Source organism: Cervus canadensis, chromosome 11, assembly GCF_019320065.1.
Source record: "Cervus canadensis isolate Bull #8, Minnesota chromosome 11, ASM1932006v1, whole genome shotgun sequence".
Lineage (NCBI taxonomy): Eukaryota > Metazoa > Chordata > Mammalia > Artiodactyla > Cervidae > Cervus > Cervus canadensis.
The window spans coordinates 30,449,559-30,468,021 of NC_057396.1; the positions used below are offsets into that span (position 1 = coordinate 30,449,559).

At 40.0% G+C, this 18,463-nt stretch overlaps 1 protein-coding gene across 4 annotated transcripts in view; it reads left to right on the forward strand.

Annotated features, from left to right (window-relative positions):
* Positions 1 to 18,463, forward strand: part of JHY (junctional cadherin complex regulator) — an 85,625-nt gene that overhangs the window by 16,847 nt on the left and 50,315 nt on the right. For 3 of the 4 annotated variants that reach the window (XM_043481814.1, XM_043481815.1, XM_043481816.1), the window contains one exon: positions 6,977 to 7,493. In XM_043481814.1, coding sequence (XP_043337749.1) covers positions 6,977 to 7,493 — 517 coding nt within the window. Of the gene's footprint in view, positions 1 to 6,976; positions 7,495 to 8,377; positions 8,437 to 18,463 lie in introns of those variants that run through there. The other variant, XM_043481817.1, reaches the window with a different exon arrangement.

Below are 18,463 nucleotides of genomic sequence, written 5' to 3' on the forward strand. Positions count from 1 at the left end.
TGGATACGAAACTTACCCAAGTTCACATAACTGCTCAGTGGCAAAATCTGGACTAGGGCTCAGGTGTCAAGACCTCCAGTGCTCTTCCAATGACATCACAGCTACCTTGAAATTCCAGTGCCATTAGTATCTGGCAGTTAAAATACAAGAGAGGACTTCCCTGGTGGTCCAGTGGTTAATATCTTGCCTTCCAATGCAAGGGATGTGAGTTCCATCTTTGGTCAGCGAGCTAAGATCCTACATGCCTCTTGGCAAAAAAAAAAAAAAAAACAACAAAATATAAAACAGAAACAATATTGTAACAAATTCAATCTAGACTTTAAAAATGGTGTGTGTGTGTGTGTGTGTGTGTGTGTGTGTGTGTGTGCGCGCGCTCAGTTGTGTGACTCTCTGCAATCCCATGGACTGTAGCCCATCAGGCTCCTCTGTCCATGCAATTTTCCAGGCAAGAATACTGGAGTGGGTTTTCTTAAAAATGGTCCACATTAAAAAAAAAAAAATCTTAAAAGAAAAAAGTACAAGAAACTATTTAAAGAAAGTGTAAGCACCTGGAAGTACTGTCAGTCTGGGTCTCTGCCTTTTAGCTACTGTTTCTGGAGAATTAAAAGAACTGCTGAGCCTTCCACAGAAGACGTCTGGCAGGAGCATTGTAAACTCACTGGAGGGGAATTCTGTTTCTAAATAGGTTCTCTGTCATACAGCATTTCCCTTGTGAGGATGCAGCCTCTGTTTCACGTAAAATAATCTTAATGGAAACAAGGTACTGGAATTTCACATTGCAATTACTAGCATGCCCTCTTAAGATAATTTATTTTAACTCACAGATTGTCCGTGAATCAAGACTGGTACTAATAAGAACCTGGTGCAAATATTTGGTTATTTTGCAGCCAAAAGCTGTTGTCAAAAAAGGGAGACTTTGGTTGGAATCATCCAAACCGTATGACTGCAGTCAACAAAATTCACCAGCGAACAATCCAACCCCTTCACTTGTGGATAGTCTTTGGCCTTTGGTTCATTAAACTACTTTTCTTCTATTAAAATGTTTAATATTTTTTTTAGCAGAATAAATGCCTGTATTAGATGAAATTTTCTGGGTTGTAAATAGCCTTCCCAAAGGATTTCAATATACTTGTGAAACCTTTTTCTTTCCTACCTGCAAAAGTGATTTTTTTGATCCTTTGGGATTTATTTCATTTTATTTACTTAAAAGCTGTTGATAAAAAGATTACGATGAGCACAGAATTCAGAAATCCTTGGAAACAATTGTCAGTTTTATTGCTCCTTAAAGAAGCATTAAAAACTGTACACTTAAACAGAAATTGAATTTACTGTTCATATCCATAAAAGATTTAATGGCATATAAATTGGGAATAATTGTTCTGTTTAAAAGGATTAAATTAAACCTAAATCAATAATAACATGTGCAGTTTCAATTTAACTGCCTACTTAAAATAAAGTGGCAAAGAAATAACTGCTAAATGATTAATAGCAATGCTTTTATTCACCTCCTTGACAGGCAAAATGGCCAGTTATTGAATATTTTATTATGAGTGCAAAGGATGTTAATTGTACTAGAAACATGCTCTAATTTTAGTAATTTTTTGATTGAATACTCAACTGAACACGAAGCTCTTCGTCAAATGGAGATTTGATTTTATTTGGACTGAAGTTGTCACAGTCAGTACTCAAATGTGGTCCATTAGAGACAGCAAATAGGATGGCATATGCCTAGGAGACCACCCTCCCCTTCCTCTCTGCATCCATCTCTAACCTGGGCATCTGAAGGGCAGACCTGGCATCTGTTGTCTGAATGGCAACAAAAGCATTGTGTACTCATTGTCTAACCTCCCTATCCAATGGGGAGAAAACAAGGTGTGTGTTGTGTGTGCACATGATTACTGATGAAGGAGCACTTCACACTCATTTTGTTCCAGTGTGTTGACCTGGACCACACAACACAATGGAGCTTCTCAGCACACAAGCTCAGAACAATGGGGTTCTTTAGTATCATGTTCTATTTCAACCATTAGATTTGTTTCCATGAAGTATTAAAGCTTTTCACGCCCCTGAGTTTGCAAAACATAACCTCCCATTTGTCCCTACATATGGTTTCCATCAAAAGGAAGAGAAAGGGGGATGTTTTAAGATAGTCATTGTAGGTGTACGCAGTACAGTATAATTAAAGCTCTTAGAAGAGCCACATTTTCTGATTCTAATCTTGTAAACATACATTATTAGAGTGTCTCTTCAAACAATTGGTTCAAAAATATCTTTCACAGCCAGAGCAACTCAGTATTTCTGATTTGTTTCAAAACCTTCTGAATTTTCCAGATTTCACTCAAAACACCCGTCTTTTCCAAGGTGTGTGATACTGCTTCTGTGGGCGGTGTCCGATGGCAATTTGTTGAGGCTAGAAATTACATCTCCTTCTGAAAGTCTAAAATAATTGAATTCTCCCAGTTTTATCTTCCTCATCATCTCTCAGCAGTGCCTAAAATTTCTCATTGTGTGGAAACACAGACATTTCTTAATCCCATTTTCCTAAATCACAGTTCAAACAGATTCTCCATGATGCCTAGTTCTTGGGAAAAAAAATTTTTTTAATTTTTTAAGATGGAATATTCATTCTTTCAGGCCACTAAGGTGCCACTTAGTGCATCAGGAGACAACAGTGTGTCCTGGAAATAACTTAGGCCTGAGGGAGAAAAGAATCCCTTGGGATCCATCAGCAGGAAGCAGTGTGGTGTCATGAGACAGAACAGGAAGCACAGCAACAGGCCGCATGACGGAGCTCGCTGGCACGCGCTTCCACAGCAGACCCTTCCTGGGACCTTCCTTACTCTGTGCCAAGAACACAGTTCTAGGGACTCCCCCGGTGGCCCAGTGACTAAGAATCCGCCTTGCGATGCAGGGATGTAGGCCCGATCCCTGGTCAGGGAACTAAGATCCCCCATGCTGCGGGGCAACTAAGCCCTCAAGCCCCCACTAGAGAGAAGCTCGCATGCCACAACGAAGACCCCGTGTGCCGCAACTATGACCTAACACAACCAAAAATATTTTTTAAAAAGCAAACACAAAAAAATAAGAAAATTATATTTTAAAAAAAGAACACAGTTCTCAGCATATATATGTATACAAATGTGCTTAATACTCTCAACAACTATGAAGTAGGTACTATCATCTTTTCTTAGGTAGGTACTATTAGCATCCTCATTTTATTGATAAGGAAACTGAAGCACAGAGAAGTACAATAACTTGCCCACACTCCCACGGTAACTGGCAGCACGGGTAACTCAGTGCAGGCAGTCTGCTCCTTACTCTCCAAGCCTCAGTTTCTTCATCTATTAAATGGGCATAATAGGGACACCTCCCCATAGGGTTGCTCTGAGGTTAAAAATGGAGATTCATTATAAGCATTCCCTAGATCAGCACGCCCTAATATGTGCTATCTTCCCAGAGCCAGCACTCTACAACCCACCCTAGGAAAGCAGTGGGCCCCAATAAGATGTGTCACTTTAAAAGAATTTGTCTGTTATTTTTGAGTCTTCATTGCTGCACGGGCTTTTCTCTAGTTGTGGATAGCAGGGACTATGCTCTAGTTGCGGTGCTAATGCTTCTATCTGCGGTGGCTTCTCTTGTGGAGCACAGGCTCTAGGCTCACGTGCCTCAGTGGTTGCAGCCCACGGGCCCAGTAGTTGCTGCTCCAGGCTCTTGAGCACAGGCCCGATAGGTGTGGTGCAGAGGCTTAGCTGCTCCACAGCATGTGGGATCTTCCTGGACTAGAGACTGAACCCATATCTGCTGCATTGGCAGGCTGATTCTTTACCACTGAGCCACCAGAGAGGCCCAGATGTATCACCTTTAAGGTTGCCAACCCCTGCTTTAAATAGTGCAAAGAAGGAGGCTACCTGTTCTAAAACTTTCCCCCTGAAACCGTACATAAGCCGTAGATAACCGTAGATAAGCCCTTTGAACACCACAGTACTGTGCCTATCCAAATGTATCTATGTCTTACTTTGTTCTCTAATTGAGTGATTTTGCTAAAGTAAATCCAAACTTTCAAGTTAATGGAGGTAAGCCATACCCTTCATGGAATTTACAAAGCCCTGCAAAATCTCACCTCGGCTTAACCCTGAGCTTCACTCTTCAACCGTCCCCACTCCTACCCTCCACTTTATCCAGGCAAAATTTGTCCTTTGAAAGCCCCATGTTCTCTTGCCCCCTGTTGCTTTTTACAAGTTGTTTCCTCAGCCTGGCTTAGACTCTCTGCACTTCTTAGCCTTCGGTATCAACTAAGCCATCAATGCCTTCAGAAAGCTTCCCTTTCTCCCAAGATGGGACTGGATGTCCCTCCTGAGTCCTCCTGGCCCTGTTCTCCAGCTCGGCACACTCATGACTCCAGTTGGAAATCGCTCACTTCCTGGTGTATATCCCCAGCTGAGCTCACCACCATCTCCCCCTAACTTGTGTGGGGATGTGCAGTCGTGTCCGACTCTTTGTAAACCCATGGACTGTAGACCACCAGGCTCCTCTGACATGATGGAATTTTCCAGGCAAGAATACTAGAGTGACTTGCCATTTCCTATTCCAGGGAATCTTCCCGACCCAGGGATCGAACATCTCCTGCATTGACAGGCGGGTTCTTGACCACTAGCACCACCTCCCCCTAACTTAGCATGTGCTCAATAAACATCTATAGAATCGCTGAACAAGCAAATGCATGAGGAAAGTTAAATTCTGTCGAATCAAGTGAATGAATGAGGAGAGTTAAACTCACATTTTCCTTTGAATATATCATAGATATGGGAAAATGGCACATTTCTTCATTTAAAAAATATTTTCTATCTTTATTTACTTGAAGATGTACTTTCATCTTTTCTTCCCCATCTAAACAACCACTGCTGAACCTTATACTTGATGCAGCACAAAATAAGCCCTAAAGTCATCCACTGGTTTGGTCCAAAGAAAACAGCTTTTCTGCATGTTTAAATCCTAATTTACTACTGTTGGATTTTTAAAAAAAATATAAATATCTAATGCTCAGTTATTGATTTAAGCATCACTTTTTACCTCTTCTGCCCATAGCACAGGGCAGAGGTTAGGGAAAGGAAGGCCAGCCCTCAGTCCCTGCTGCTCAGGACCTGACCTAGGTGAGGAGATACAGTTGCCATGGTGAACAGTGAACTAAACACAAATACAGCACATGAATTAAGCTCCATTGTCTCATCTGGATTTTATGCAAGAATAAATATAACTGAGTCCTAACTTACGGATGAGAGAAACTGGCTCAGAGATGACATGGTCTACCAACTGAGGCACAGACAGGTAGTGATGGACCCAGGACTTGAGTCCAGGTCTGTCTAGTCCCAAGTCCAGATCATGCCCTGCTGGACCAACCCCTGCCCCAAGGTCAGTAGAGGACATCGCACGGAGACCTCCTCAAAGCCCCAGAGGCAGGCAGCCCTGTGGAGTTTTGGGAGTGATGAGTCACATGGTTTGATGTCAGTTTCCTGACAATCATGGACCATCCATCCAGGTGCTTTGATGGAGGAGAATGTCATTTTTCTTCCCTCAGTAGAAAAGGAAGAGCAAAAAAAAAAAGAAAAGGAAGAGCAGTCCATCCCAATAAGTTTTCCATTTTAACATGTGAACTACAAATTCAGAGTGACAAGGGGAACTCCCCCGCAGTCCAGGGGGTTAGGACTCGGGACTGTCACCACTGTGGCCCAGGTTCCGTCCTGATTCGGGGAACTGACATCCCATCCAGCAAGCCTTGCATCATGGTTTAAAAAAAAAAAAAAAGACACTAAAAACTCAAAGTGACAATTTAGCAAGATATGGAAGTTGGGGCTTTCTGCTCTAGTTTTTGCTTTACATCAAATCAAAGAAATCTAGGTTCACATTAAGAAGACTAAATTAGCATTAGGGGCACCATTAGTTTGTTTACCCAGCATAAAATTATGTCCTCTGTAAACGGGAATATCAAATAGCATAAAAAGCACAGATGATTTACATTTTCTTTTTGATTAGAGGATTGCATCTACTGTACTCGAGGAAGGAAAATCTCTCCCATTTAGCTTTTGAAGATCAAAGAGGCCATTAAATATGCCCATATTACCAGCATTCTTTTTTTCCTTTTTTGATTAAGACTAGGAGGTGCTTTACAAATTGAGATCGTCATAGGGAAAAAGGGAGGACTTGATTTGAGGTCATATGTACTGATTATGGACCCATTCATATGGACCAGACAGGACCCTATGCTTAACTTTTTATTCATATAGGGCTTTTCTACAGCTTAAAACACACGCTGACCTGTCTACTGAGTTTTGTGTACACAGACGTGACCCAGAGAATATGAGCTGAGAGCTTTCAGAGGCAACGTCTGATCCCAAATGTGAGAGATCTTCCCATAGCATATTTGAAAAATCTACAAAGACAAAATGAAGTGACAAATAAAAATCACTGATACAGGAAGATGAACCTGTATAGGTGTTCAGTTGGCATAAATCCTGCTTTTCTCCCACAAAAGATGCAGACTGAGTCGTTGTCCAGGCAATGGTCGAATATCCCTTCTTTGATAAACAGCTAAATGTGTATATCACCAGCTAAGTGTGAAATCCATTTTATCCTCAGCAGCTTATTACTTATGCAACTTATGGTGTGTCTAAGTAATAGCACGCACCAAGATGATTTCACTGGTTTAATGTTACAGATGTTGGGTTTCCCAGCATTTAGAAATGAACCATCCCCCTTTTTTATTCCATATTTCAATGAACTTAGATAATGACGACTTTTTGCCCTTATGTGTAGTGTATAGGCCTAGTCTGAGCCTGAGACGTGTCTTTCACATGTTAGATAATAAAAAGGAAAATTGTAAGAGAAAGATGGAGATTGATGTCAAGTAAGATGGTCAGCTGAAGAGAATGAGTAGACTGTTTGGATGAAGGACTTGACATTTCTTTTCTGCTCTGGGCAGCCAACAACCCACAGAAGACAAATATTCACACCTCCGATACGATCCAAACTGGAAGAGTAAGAAAGAGGAGGAGAAGCTGTTGCCTGTAGAAGCACTGCCGGAGTCTGTGGACAGCTCTACAGAAAATCTGACTCTGAACCCACTCTACCCTTCCAAGGAGCCCTCGATGGACCTCTCAGCGGGCAAAGGTGAACAGAAGAGGCCACGGAGCACAGCCTCCTTACTTGGGAGTGAATTCGTAAGCCCGAACTACGAGCTGAGCACCCACCGCCCCGAGCCGTTTTCCGTGCTGAGTGACAGCGACCCTGAGGAGGAGTCCAGCACCCTCTCTCAGTACTTGAAGAGTTCAAGTTCACGCAGCCAGGCATTCCTGCCAGGATCACGCGGCCCTCGGCGAAGGAAGTCCAAACAATATTTTGTGGAAAAGAACAAGCTGACTTTGGGATTACCCACTCCAAGAATGGACTCTTACCTTCAACTTCACAATAAAAAAAGGGGGGAAGGTCACCTGGAACAGGTATGTAGCGACTTCTTAAAAAATCTCTTCTGGGCACTAGACGGGAATTTGCCTCTGCTTGAAGTAGCTGGGTATCACCTCCTTTGGGGTGGTGACGTCACTGTAAGCGCCTGCCTAAGTAAAACAAACACCCTGTACCTTGCCCCTCTTTGAAGAATTGGGGGGATTATTCCACAAATTCTTAAGAGCAAAATAGAAGTCATTAATGGCTTACAGTGCTGTAATTCAATTATTAGATCCAAAATGTTTCCATCCAAGGAACCGTAGGTTTTTTGGTTTGTTTTTGTTTTTTTTAACTATAAACTCCATTAGATAAAATACAGCGCTGAGGGTTTGATTCTCTGTGTTGGCTGCCTTTGTTCCCACGAAAGAACTGGTCTTTGATCCTATTAAATCCCTCTAGTACATTGGAGATAACATCACACACTCATATCAGTAACAGCAAGTGACAGAAGCGATTCTCAGCTCAGATTCTGTGTGTGTGTGTGTGTGTGTGTGTGTGTGTGTGTATCTCTATATATATGTGTGTGGAGAAGGAAATGGCATCCCACTCCAGTATTCTTGCCTGGAGAATCCCAGGGATGGAGGAAGCTGGTGGGCTGCCGTCTATGGGGTCACACAGAGTCAGCCATGACTGAAGCGACTTAGCAGCAGTGTGTGTGTGTGTGTGTGTGTCAGTGTGTGTGGTGGTAGTGCAAGGACAGCAGGGTACAACATGGGTATTTTTTTTATTATTATTATCCAGGTGATTCTATTATCTTTCCAACTCCCATTGATAATCACTGTACTGTCTTTTAACCTGTGCAAATGATGCAAAATGATTATAAAGTTTAGTCTGTCTATAAAATTGGAATAATAATATGTCCCCTCCCTTTCTCATCTGATCATTTTGAGGGTTTATTCTACCCCAGATGATGGATTTGAGACCTACTGGAGCCAGTAAACTTAGCTCTATTTGATGGACGCACATAAAGCTCACATCAACCCACCTCCTAGGGGACATGTTTGTGGACATGGAAAATAGAAGGGCTGGATCAGTGCATCCACCACCCTTATTGGGGAAACAGCTTGAAATTCATCACTCAACAATATGGGATCATTTTCAAACATGAATGAGAGGTTGTTATATTAAATAGGGATGCCCTTGGGGCTTTCTAGGTGGTGCTAGTGGTAAAGAATCTGCCTGCCAATGCAGGAGATACAGATTCGATCCCTGGGTGAGGAAAATCCCCTGGAGTAGTAAATGGCAACCCACTCCAGTATTCTTGCCTGGAAAATTCCATAGACAGAGGAGCCTGGAGGGTTATGGTCCATGGGGCTGAGGGTAGTCGGACATGACTCAGCCACTAAGCGTGTGCACACACACATACACACACACACAGGGACGCTTTTAGACCTATTCAAATTCAAACTGGTATTATTTAGGGTACTCTGACCTGTTCTAACCTGTGAGTATTTTCTGATGGAACAAGAAAGTGAACATTTGTGATTTTTTCTTAACTGAGGAAACTCTGTCTATGGTCTTAAAAGATTATGTCTTATCTTTGCCTTCGTAACTGAAAATGAAACAAAGGAGTGGACATGTATTTTTAGTGGATTATCAAAACAAACACTTAGCTGACTTCAAACAGAATTTTCAACATTTTTTACTCAGTTCTAGTTGTGAATGTACTTTTCCATGAAACTTATGTGACATTTTAAATTTTGCTTGGTCACTCATTTTTAAATACAAATAAATTCTGTGAAAGCTGTTTATAGTCAATAATTTCTCCTAGATGAAGGCAATATTTTTCCTTTATTTTTAAATGTGTTCTCAAAAGAGAAGAGGCAAATAGTGAGGCAAAAAAGAATTAGTTATATCTCCAATAACAAAACTGAAAAAAGGTTTATTATAAGCTCCTTAATTGATTTCTTAATTGCTAATTTTTCTTAATAGTTATAGCTTAATTTACAAACAATATCAGGGTGTGTTGATTGTCACCGATTCCATAGCATAATTTTCTTTCATTATGCCCAGGAGGAAACTTTAAAGCAGTTCAGGTTTGCCCAATCTTTAAGCTCTCGAATTATTCTGTGAAGTGGCCATGGATCTTTTCCTCCACTTTCTCCAGATTCAAATGTCTAAAGGCTGATTGCTAATTATATTCAAAATTGTTTCTTCACCATTTTCCAACATACATTTCCTTCACTTTACTCCAATTCCTTAAAAAAAAAAAAGATACAAACTTGTTTGACCTAATAGTGATATACAATAATAGGTGTAACTTGTTTTTTGAATTAGAGTCAGTAGCATAGAATGATGTGTTCCTTTCAAGTCATACATCATTTATGTATGATGTATGTGCAGGTATTTCTGCCAGTACAGATTATATATTCCCTGATGGGCAGGAACTATTCTTTGTACTTTTTTATTTTTTTAAGATTTTTTCTTTTTCTTTTTTTGGATGTAGATCATTTTTAAAGTCTTCACTGAATTTGTTACAGTATAGTTTTTGTTTTATGCTTTGGTTTTTTGGCCACAAGGCATGTGGGATCTTAGCTCACCAACCAGAGACTGAACCTGCACCCGCAGCACTGGAAGGTAAAGTCTTAACCCCTGGGCCAACAGCGAAGTCCCTGTACTTATCTTTAAATCTTCTAGCCTAACATACTATCAGGGCTCAGTACATATATGGGAAATAAAAGATGTCCATCTTCTGTCACCTCCAAACTTTATTCTCTTTACTGTGATTTGAAGTTTATGTGGGAGAAATGGTATTTCTAGAACAGTGGTTTGAAATCCTGGCTGGATTCAATCTGGAGTGGGGGGGAATGTGATTCTCACTACCCAGACCAGTTTACATCTCTGGATGAGACCCTGAGCATCAATATTTTTAAAAAAGACCCTCAGTGGTTCTAACGTGAAGCCAGGTTTGAGAAGCACTGTTCCCCACTAGAGCAGTGGTTCTCATCCTCGGCTTCACATTGGAATCACCTGGAAAACGACGAGTCTTGGTTCCTGAGCCTGCAGCAACTGAAATTCTAATTTTGCTTTTCTAATTTCACAATTCTAATTCTAAATTCTAATGCTTCACTTTGGAAGCGCAATTGTGTCCAGCTCTTTGTGACCCATGGTCTGCAGCACGCCAGGCTTCCCTGTCCTTCACTATTTCCCAAAGTTTGCTCAAACTCATGTCTAATTGGGTTGGTGATGCCATCCAAACATCTTATTCTCTGTCATCCCCTTGTCCTCTTCTCGTCCTTCCTTTCCTCCTCTAGAATCATCTAGAGAGCTTGTTAAAGCAGACTGCTGGACCTAACCCAAGGATTTCTGATTCATTAGGGGTAGGGTGGGGCCCAAGGATTTGAATTTTTCTACATAGTTGCAGAGGACACCATTTCTGCTACCAAGCCCACCCTTTAAGAACCATTGATCATTTTTCCTTCAAACTTCAAGATATTTATGAACCCCCTTAGGACGTGTTTAAATACAGATTTTGATCCAGTAGGTCTGGAGTGAGACTCAAGAGTCTGGATTCCTATCAAACTCCCAGGTGATGCCAAGAGTGCTGGTCCCTGGATGACACAGAAAAAACATAGAGGGTTTTTCAGAAACCTACAGTAACAATTGTGTAAGTCCCTACGCATTGGCCCTTGATGTTTGCAATGGCTGAGGATGTGAGGTAAGAAGTTGGGGTGGCAGGTTTGGAGGCTGTTTTAGATTAAGCAGCATCGGTTTGGAAGGTTTTCATATTTGGAAATCTGTTTTTCCCTACTCATTTCTTTGAAAGAGATGACAAACATCTTACAACTAGAAATATTGAAAGGATAAATGATCTCTGTTGTTTAGTGAATGAATAAATGTCAATTACTACTACACAGCCAAGAAAACCCATCATTTTGTTGCAAGTCTCTATGCCCAGTGAATCAGACAGGGTCTTAAGCAGGGTCTTAAGTGTATTGTTATTTGGGAAGATTTGAAAGTAAGTCTAAGAAGTTCACAACACAACATCCCAGTAAAAATGTCAACCCATTTAAAAAAAAAAAGGTTGAAGAGGTAATTATTAAGTTCACATAAAAAACAGGCAAGAATAATAACACAAGCTCTGGAAATTAAGAGTCATGAAAGATACGGTAAAAGCCATCACAATATTGTAAAGTAATTATACAATTAAACAAATTTTTTTTAAAAAGAGAGTCATGAAGGAATGTAGCCCCACTAGATAACAGAGAACATTTAAACCCTCAATAATTAAATAATAAAGTTGTGTTTAATGCATTTACAGACACATAGAACAGAAAGTCTAGAATTAGGACCAAATTAGTGTGAGAATATATGATCAGACATAATTATTTGATAAAGGCAAGACCTGAAATCTGGGACGAAATGATGAGTTCTCCAAGAAGACAACTGGATAGACTTTTGGGAAAAAATTAAGTTGGATACATACCCCATATCATATAACAAGATAAATCCCAAGTGGGTCAAATATTTAATTTTTAGAAGTTAAACCATTGTATACATATGGCTGATTCATACTGTAGTACAGCAGAAACTAGCACAATATTGTAAAGAAATTATACTCTTAAAAAAATTAAGCCATAAAATACTAGGGGGAAAACAAGAAAATTCTCATATAACTTTGAAATTATTCAAAATCCAGAATCTACAAAACACAGATAAGTTTGACTACACTTCACCCTTGAGCAACATGGGTTTGATCGCACAGGTCCACTTACTTGTGGATTTTTAAAAATAAATAAATACTACAGTACTACACAGTGTTTAGTTGGTTGACTTCAGAGCTACAGAACTGAAGATATGGAGGGCTGAATGTAAAGTTATACATGAATTTTCAACTGTATGGAGGGTCAGTGCCCCAACCCTCACTTTGTACAAGGGTAAACTGTATATAAATATCAAAAGCTTCTGCAAGAAAAAAAAGCATAAGAAAATCAAGATATAAAGAACTAGAAAAATATGTCTAATACATATCACAAAGTAATAGCTCTAATATGTAAAGAGCTCCTAGAAGCCAGTAAGAAAGAGACCAATAGACAATATCTTTTGTGAATATAAAAATTCACAAAATATAAGAATACATAGTCTACAGAAAAATTAATACATGTGGCTATTAAACATATGAAAACATATCCAACTTTGGTTATTTAGGAGAAATGCAAATTAATACTATATTGGGATTCCATTTTTCATCTATAATTAAACCAATAAAATTCCCAATTTTTTATTAACCTCTGGGCAAAAAAAAGTACAGTCAAGCTGGTTAGAGAACAAATTGGACTAACTAGTATGGAGGACAAGTTGCTAATATCCACTTAAAATACAAATACTACACACACTCCTGAGAAAGCAAAGCATAATGGCCAAGAATATAGGCTTTCAAGCCAGGCTGGTTAACACTGCCCCCTGCGAGCTGTCTGACCTTGGGCAGGCTGTGCAACCTCTCTATAGTTTTCCTCATCTTTAAAGTGGAGATGATAATTGTACCTTCCTTCCTCAAAGGATTATTAAAAAGATTAAGTGAATTAATATATGGAGAGTACTTACCTTGATGCCTGGCTTATAGTGAATGCTATATAAGTGTTAGTAATTATTATTTTTTAAATTTGACCCAACATCTTCCTCTCCCAGGACTGTATCCTTATTATATGTGTGCAGTTTTGAACTAACCCTGTACAAAATCATTCATTTCATCCTTATTTCTAATAGCGAAAGATTAGAAGGTACCCAGATGTCTATTATTTGGGAAATCTGTAATAAATTATGGTACATCCATATACCAGAGAACTCTATAGCTTTAAAAAAAATAAGATATTCCCCATGAACCATTATGGACAACCTATCAGGATTTATTATTACTAAGACAGAAGTTAAAGTGGTAGAAAAGTGTACGTAGTGCAAAAAAAGTGGGGAGGAATAAAAATATATATATTTTCTTGGTATGCTTTTAAAATAGAAAGAATACATAGGTGGTTAATTGTAGAGTATGGGGCAGAAGTAGAGTGGGAGCACAATTCTTCATTTCATGCCTTTTCATATGTCTTACTTTTGAACCATGCTTATGTGTTTGCAATATCTAGTATTTTGTAGGAACCCGGGTAACTTTATACTCCCTGATTGCTCAGGATCACCTAAATTGCACTTCTGCTTGAAAATAATGGCTCAGAGTAGAACCACTGATTTTTTAAATTTGATTTCCCCATGATCTTTTCGCCATTTTTCATAGATCTGTTTATCTTACATTAAAATCCACTGGAAAAATCACCTTTTTTTTTTCCATTTATTTTTATTAGTTGGAGGCTAATTACTTTATAATATTGTAGTGCAGTAAGCCAGAAAGATAAAGACCAATACTGTATACTAACGCATATATATGGAATTTAAAAATCACCTTTAGAATGCATTATAAGATCTCAGTCACATGATGTGCAAGGCAAGGAATTGATATAAAAACCAACACACGCTAGAGGGCACCTAAGTATCACAGTCAGCCAATACTTAGCTAGTGAATATTCAGTGCTTGCTTTTATTCATGACTTGTTTAGTAGTCAGAGTATTTGTCTGAAACTCACTAGAATTAAGTCAATTTATGATCTACCATTAAAGGAAATTGTCTCTTGAAAAGTGAGCTACCTTTCTATCTTGATTCTAAAATGTGACTTTGAAGACTGATGAAGGTGAAATTTATTATGGGCTCAGAAAACAGCGGGAAGTGCTTTATACATGTTATTCTGTCTTTCCCTTGTAATTTCTTCAAGAAATTACAGATACTTTGCGGCGTGCATATAGAAAGGTTATTCCATTACCTATGGCCTTCAAAACAATATAAGGTCCTTACATAGAATCCACGACCCGTTCTGAGCATCAGCACATCTTTGAGGCTGTTGCTGAGGCAGCAGGTCACTCAGTCAAACGTATCTTTATTGAACACCAGCTGTATGCTCTCCTCAGTGCTAGTGATATCACAGGAAATAAGAGATGTAGAGCCCAGTCTTCAGGAAACTTACATCCAATCACCTGATGAGAAACATCTGACAAAATAATTTTGGGTAGGGATCAACACCTCAAAGGACATTGAATCAACTTTCTTTAATAAAGGTATAACTGGGATGTGCAACAAGATGCTTAGGGAAGCTTTCACTTTCTGAGACAATATGATTTGAGACACGAATGGGTAAGAAAGAGAAGACTATGTAAGCTCTGGGCAAAGAGCTTTGGTTGGACCCAGCCTTGGAAGGGGCTACACAATATAGTGGGAGAAGAGATGAAACCAAAGCAGAACACTGGTTTGGGAGTCAGACTATCACAGGTTGGATGCTGGCTCTTCAATGTACTAGGTCGTACTATTAACTAGATATTTGAGCAAGTGACTCTTTAAACCTTAGCTTCTTCATCTGTTATGGGGGTTCATTTCCGCCTCGGAGGGCTATTGGAAGAATTTATACAAAGCTTCTGACACTCAGTGAAGGGAAGCTGTTATTAAACGGGTCATTCCTTAAGTCACGAGAAAGGAAAGGAATCCACCCTGAAAACAGGTCCCCCTAAATGTTTGTTTTTTTTTCAGGCTACAGTGTCTGAAAATGAAAAGCATATGACTTCCGGTAGAGTAAGAACAAAATATTGCCACAAGGATGATATCTGTAGACCCTAGCTTCCCAGGTGGAGCTAGTGGTAAAAGAACCCACCTGCCAATGCATGAGATGCAGTAAGTGTTCGATCCCTAGGTCAGGAAGATCTCCTGGAGAAGGAAATGGCAACCCACTCCAGTATTCTTGCCTGGAGAATCCCATGGTCAGAGGAGCCTGGCAAGCAACAGTCCGTAGAATCACACAGAGTCGGACACGACTGAATGGACTTAGCATGCACACAGACTCTAGCAGCCCATTCTATGATGTGACTCCCAAAAGACTGTCCACTAACCAGGCTGTCTCCTGAAGGTCCCCCCATCAATCAAACACTGCCCCAGGGATTACAGGACCCTATAGTCTTGTACTCATTGGCAATATTTCTTTGAAAAGTTGCATTTGGCCTCTTAATGTTAAGTTACTGTTTCAAACATTTATACTTGGTGACAAGGAACTTAATGAATATTTGACGCTTTGGTCTCGAAGTGCAATTTCATATCACAGCTCGTGCAAATCTAACTTCTCCACTGTGGTCACAAGTGTTCTTCTTGGATACAAATCAGATCGTATCAACCAGCTGCTTAATGAGGGTCCCTGTTAATTTCAAGATAAGGCTCAAACCTTCAGGGTGGTACTCAGGCCCTCTGTGACCTGGCCCCTTCCTGCCGGTTTAGCCTTGTCCTTTGTCACCCCCCGCCCCCCTGCATCCTATGCTCCAGCCACACTCTGGGAACTCACGGCTCCCTGAACCCAATGTTTCCCCTGGCCCTCTGTCCAGGCTGATGAATTACCCTTCCCTGTCCTGTTTCCTTGGGAAACTCTCACCCTCCATTTTGAGATTCAGCCCCAAGCCCTCTGCCTTTAAGACACTCTTGAGTTCCTCACTCATCCTAGAACACCCACCATAAAACCCATGACACCACGCTGCACTATTCAATGTTTGTGTCTGTATGTCTTTACATGACTCTGGGCTCCTGAAGACAAGGGCTGGCTCATCTCTGAATTCCTAAAGTATGGCACACAGTAAGCACTTTATACATCTTTTATGAAGGAATGTAATTTTTAAATACTTGAGGGGAAGTGATTCAGGATTTTATCACTCTCAAGTGAAAAAAAAAATTTCAAAACTGAGGAGTTCATGCTCCTGACTTAAATAATGGAATCTGGCATCGAAAGATCAGATTTGAGCCCCATTATTATTAGAGCCAGTTACTACCTTTGGTAAATTAAGTCTTGAATGTTTACCTTCTTCTACAGATCCAGAGTTATTTAGATGGCCAAATAAGATGTTATATGTGAATGCTCTGCATAATCATATAGCCTTCTATAAATGTTACATTTATTACTGAATGTTTGATCTGAATTTAGTCTCCTATTGGATAAGATTAATATCTAAGTGATATAATGTTGTCTTTTTCTGTGGTTTTGAATATCATTGAGAAACCTTTGGTTGTCTATAAAATTAAACTTTACTTTTATTTAAATTATGATCATCTTTTTCTAATTATACTTGGTCAGAAACACAGAATGCTTTTTTATAGAATTCTTCCAGTTTGGTGGTGTTTTTGAGTCCCACGTCTCATACTGACAAAAAAATATTCTTCTATAGAGTAGGTATTCTGTGTATGTTCATTGATAGATTTTTTTTTAATTTTGCCCTATGCAACCATAACAAGAGCACTTACTTATAACAGCATAATTTAAATTGAACTTTATGGTTTTTCAATACAAGACGTTTCTTAAGGCATCTTTCTTGTATGCACTAGTCAGCACTTATTTGTCTGATCTATAAAGTGACACTTCATTAATTCAGCATTACTGAGGAGGGACCCGTGAAGAGACAACTTTCCTCATAACTGAAGCACGCCCTTTCAAAATCCAGAACTTTAACAGAATTAATCATGTCTAAGGATAACTTTCAAAAAACGTGTCTGGACTCTTTGCAGGAATAGAGATGCAGACATAGAAAACAGACATGTGGACACAGAAGGGGCAAGAGGAGGGTGGGGTGAACTGAGAAAGTAGCAGTGACATACATACACTACCATATGTAAAACAGAGAGCCAGTGGAAGCTGGTATATCGCACAGGGGGCTCATCAAAGTACTCTGTGATGACCTAGAGGAGTGGAATGCGGTGGGGGGTTCAAGAGGGAGGAGACGTGTGTACACGTGTAGCTGACTCACTGCTCTACAACAGAAATGGAAACAATTGTGTGAAGCAATTATCCTCCAATTAAAAAATAATAATGATCATGTGCCTGGAGAATGCAATAATTCTGTGCTCTCTTACCCGGGCCACAGTGCCCCGTTCTGCAGTAGAGTCGAGAGCCACGGTGACGGGCACCATCCTCTGCCTCTTTACCAGATGCCACGTTTCTGTGGTCATTTTTGCCTCTGTCAGAGAACAGGCTCCTTAGGAGCTTCTGGCCAAGCAGGAAGCAGACATGTAAACAGGACCAAGTGATAACTGCTGTCCTAGAGACACACGTGGCCCCTAAAGAACCCAGAAACAAAATGCCCATGTCTGTCTGGGGAAGTCAGAGGGGCTTCATGGAAGAGGTGGTCATTGAACTGAGTCTTTAGGGAGAAGTAGAAGGTAACAGGTGGAGGCGGGCAGCAAAGAGACCTCAGGCAAAGGGAGCAGGTGGGGTGCTAAGAGGGCACGAGGGGACACTGCTAAGTGGAGACCTGTGAGTCTAGGAGGAACCACTCTGGTGCTGGTCAGGTGGCAGTCAGTCAGTCAATCAAGTCAGGTGGTTAAAGCAGATATGACAAGTGACGTAAAATAACTTACTTTCACTCTAAGTGTATAAATACACATTAACTCACAAATTTGTTTTTCCCACTAAGGGGCCTGGTCTTCCTGTCAGTGGATATTCTATGGACTGGAGTTTTGCAACATCTTTCTCCCATCAGTTTGAAAGATCTATGGTTTCCACTTCTGATTTCTTGAAAGCAAAGTATTAATAAAAACTTAGCAAGTGCTGAGAAACAATCTAAGAACATAACCTTTCTAGATTTTTGCGACTGTGTCCCCTAGTCTTTTACACACACAGACACATACTTCACCCAGTTGTGATATTGCCATTTGCTTGACTGGGTCATTCTATATTATTCAACTCGGTTTTCGTGAAAACAACTCTCTGTTCACATTCAAGATTTCTCCAGATTATCTGATGTTTAAATCAAATTCATAATTTTAACAGCATATACAATAGGAATAAACAAGTAAAAGACTCTTGGTAAACACATAACTCAACTAGTGGAAACAGACATATCAAGGCATAATATGAGTGTTTGCCTATAGCTTAAGTTAGGCTATCTTAAGAAAGGACTGGAGAGT